We start from the raw sequence: 2,638 nt of genomic DNA, 5'->3' as shown, positions 1-2,638 counted from the left end.
TATATCGACATGCTTTCCCCATCACCTTCTCCAGCCCCCTCCACAAAGGCTACTACCTTCACAACGACAAAACTGGCACCCAACCATGTTCCTACTACCGACATGCCCGTCACCTTGTCCGCCCCCTCCACAATGGCTACTACCTTCACAATGACAAAACTGGCACCCAATCTTGTTCCCAGTATACTGACATGCTTCCCCGTCACCTTCTCCGCCCCCTACGTACAGAAAGGCTGCTACCTTCACTTCGACAAAATTGGCACCCAACCATGTTCCTAGTATGCCGACATGCTTCCCCTGTCACCGTCTGCGCCCCCCTCCACCAATAGCGATAACAAGGTACCGCAAGGAATTACCACGAGAAGCCATCAATCTCTCTTCTACCAATTGCTGCCACACCAACTCAAAATGTTAACCTATCTAACACTACATTCCGTACGTCTTAAAACACGTTCAATAGAACTTCCTTAATTTCAAACATTGACCTATGCAACCTTATTTGGACAAGCGTATCACTAGATTTATCATAAAAACATCCTTACAATTTCATAATAATCAATTGTGAGTGCGGCCCCAGTATTGTTGAGAACATGGGAGTATTAAGTGTGTATTGGTTTCAGCCCCAATGTTTCTTTTTCTTTTTTGGATATGGGCAAGTCAAGATTTGCAATGTCAATACTTGCCAAGGTTTGATAACTTTTACCATGAACTAGTTGCCTCAATTGGCTGGGAAGAGATAGGCAACGTGAAATGGGCAAATCAATGATTTGACCACAATAAACAATCATTAGCTCGGGAATTTACTTTTTCTGTTCTATTTTTTGAGGGCGAGAAGGCTTGTGGAGCAGGGGCTGCAAACCAAGCACAACCCGGATGCCAAATCTTATGGATCAGATGGCAATCAGGCGAAACAGAGTAGTAGAACAGATACATGATTACATAATAGAGGCGATCGAGGGGAGCGTGTTTGATTTTTCACCTGCCACGTCGTTGCCGTCGTAGGTGCCGCGGTAGACGACGCCGAAGGTGCCGCTGGCGACCTGGTTCTGGATGTCGAGCTTGGCGAGGTCGATCTCCCACTCGAGGAGCTCCCCGGGCTGCGCGGGCGAGGCGCCCCGCTGCTGATCCAGCCAGACCCTGGAGCGCGTCTTCTCCAGCTGCATGTCGAGGTTGACGAGGTCGAATCCGTCGGCCCGCAGGTACCCCTCGCCGTCGGCCGCCCTCATCTCGCCGCCGCCGCCCCCGCCGCTGCTGCCGGCGCCGCTGCTGCTGCCGGTGGCCGTGAGGGAGTTCATCTTCCCGGCCGACGGATCGATCGGTGGACCGATCGATCTCCCCCCCTTTCCGCTGGATCGCAGCGAAGAATGCGTCTACGCCCGGAGCCCCGAGAGGAGGAGGAGGTGGCCTGGATCGACCCTGTGTCCGCCCATGGGATGGGATGGATAGCGGGGGGCAGGATTTAAAGCCGGGCGCGTGACGCCCAATCGGCTTGGACCGTAATGGCGATCCTCGGCCGCCTCTGTATCTATCTATCCACCCACCTCCCGCCGATGGACGCAAGCTCGCCCGCTCTCAGATGGGAACAAACAACAAAGAATCAACCGCGCGGGTGCGGGTGGGCGGGCAGGGGTGAGACGAAAACGACGCCACGGGGACGGGGAGAGGATAGATCGCAATCAAACAAAAGCGGAACGAGACTTGCGCGGCGCAGATCGAGTTAACCGCGGAGGAGAAGGTGAAGATGAATGCCGGCTGGATTGATCGGCGTCGTCGGATCAACCGGCGGCGAGGAGAGGAGCTGCGGTGGATGAAGCGGGGAGGAGGAGGAGGAGGCCGGCGCGTCGCCCCCCGGCGCGAGATCTGCCTATTTTTAGGGGGGAGGCGCGACGGGAAGCGCGTAGGGGGGTGGGAGGAGGGGCCGTTAATTCGGGAATGTGATTGCGAGGGGGATTGGAAATGCGCAACGGATGGGTGAGGGTGACGGTGACGGGGAGGCGAAGCAGGGGAGGGCTGTTTATTGTAGTTTACCGGTTCTGTTAGCAAGAATCCAGGAGCAGAGCAGCGACCGTTCCTCGCCTCCTTGGGCCGTTGACTCTCTGCCTGCCTGCCTGCCCGTTCTCTGCGCTAGTAGGAGTAGTATATTCTGCTGTTGTGCGCCGCGAAGGTGCGTGCGTGCCCTGCCTCTCTCCCCCCGGCTCTGTTCTGATTCCCTATGCTCTGCTTCTCTGTTGATGGTGACACGTTATGATCTCCTCCGCAGAAATGGCAAAGGGAACGGAAAAGTTCGTTAAGAGAACGGTAAACTAATTTACTAATTTTCTGCGGGGACATGGCAGAAGGATCGGTCAAAACCTATATGAGTGAATAGGGCATACCGGACACAAGATTTATCTGTTTTCTGGAGTAGTATATGTTATGATGGTCGGTGAGTTGGCTTAGGTGTTTTTCTTAAACACAGTACAGACGCAAAGCGCTTCAAACGTGCATACATTCACCCTATGAGCACCTTCAATATACTGAGCCGACATATCATCGTGAGATTTACAAAGTCACAGTAGGCGCCTCATCATCGGCGGGAACGTCTCCTCCAACTAAAAGCGCATCACCGTAAATCCTGAAATAAAATCAGGAATAGTGC

General features: G+C 53.9%; 1 protein-coding gene across 1 annotated transcript in view; it reads right to left on the bottom strand.

Moving 5' to 3' along the window:
• Nucleotides 1-1,944, bottom strand: part of LOC123113291 (serine/threonine-protein kinase STY13) — a 4,647-nt gene extending 2,703 nt beyond the window's left edge. Inside the window, exon 1 of the mRNA XM_044534489.1 lies at nucleotides 980-1,944. Within this exon, the coding sequence (XP_044390424.1) occupies nucleotides 980-1,295 (316 nt within the window). The 5' untranslated portion in view covers nucleotides 1,296-1,944. The remainder of the gene's footprint in view (nucleotides 1-979) is intronic.
• Between the last annotated feature and the right edge of the window lie 694 nt (nucleotides 1,945-2,638).

Source organism: Triticum aestivum, chromosome 5B (assembly GCF_018294505.1).
Source record: "Triticum aestivum cultivar Chinese Spring chromosome 5B, IWGSC CS RefSeq v2.1, whole genome shotgun sequence".
Lineage (NCBI taxonomy): Eukaryota > Viridiplantae > Streptophyta > Magnoliopsida > Poales > Poaceae > Triticum > Triticum aestivum.
This window is presented reverse-complemented; position numbering and strand designations above follow the sequence as displayed.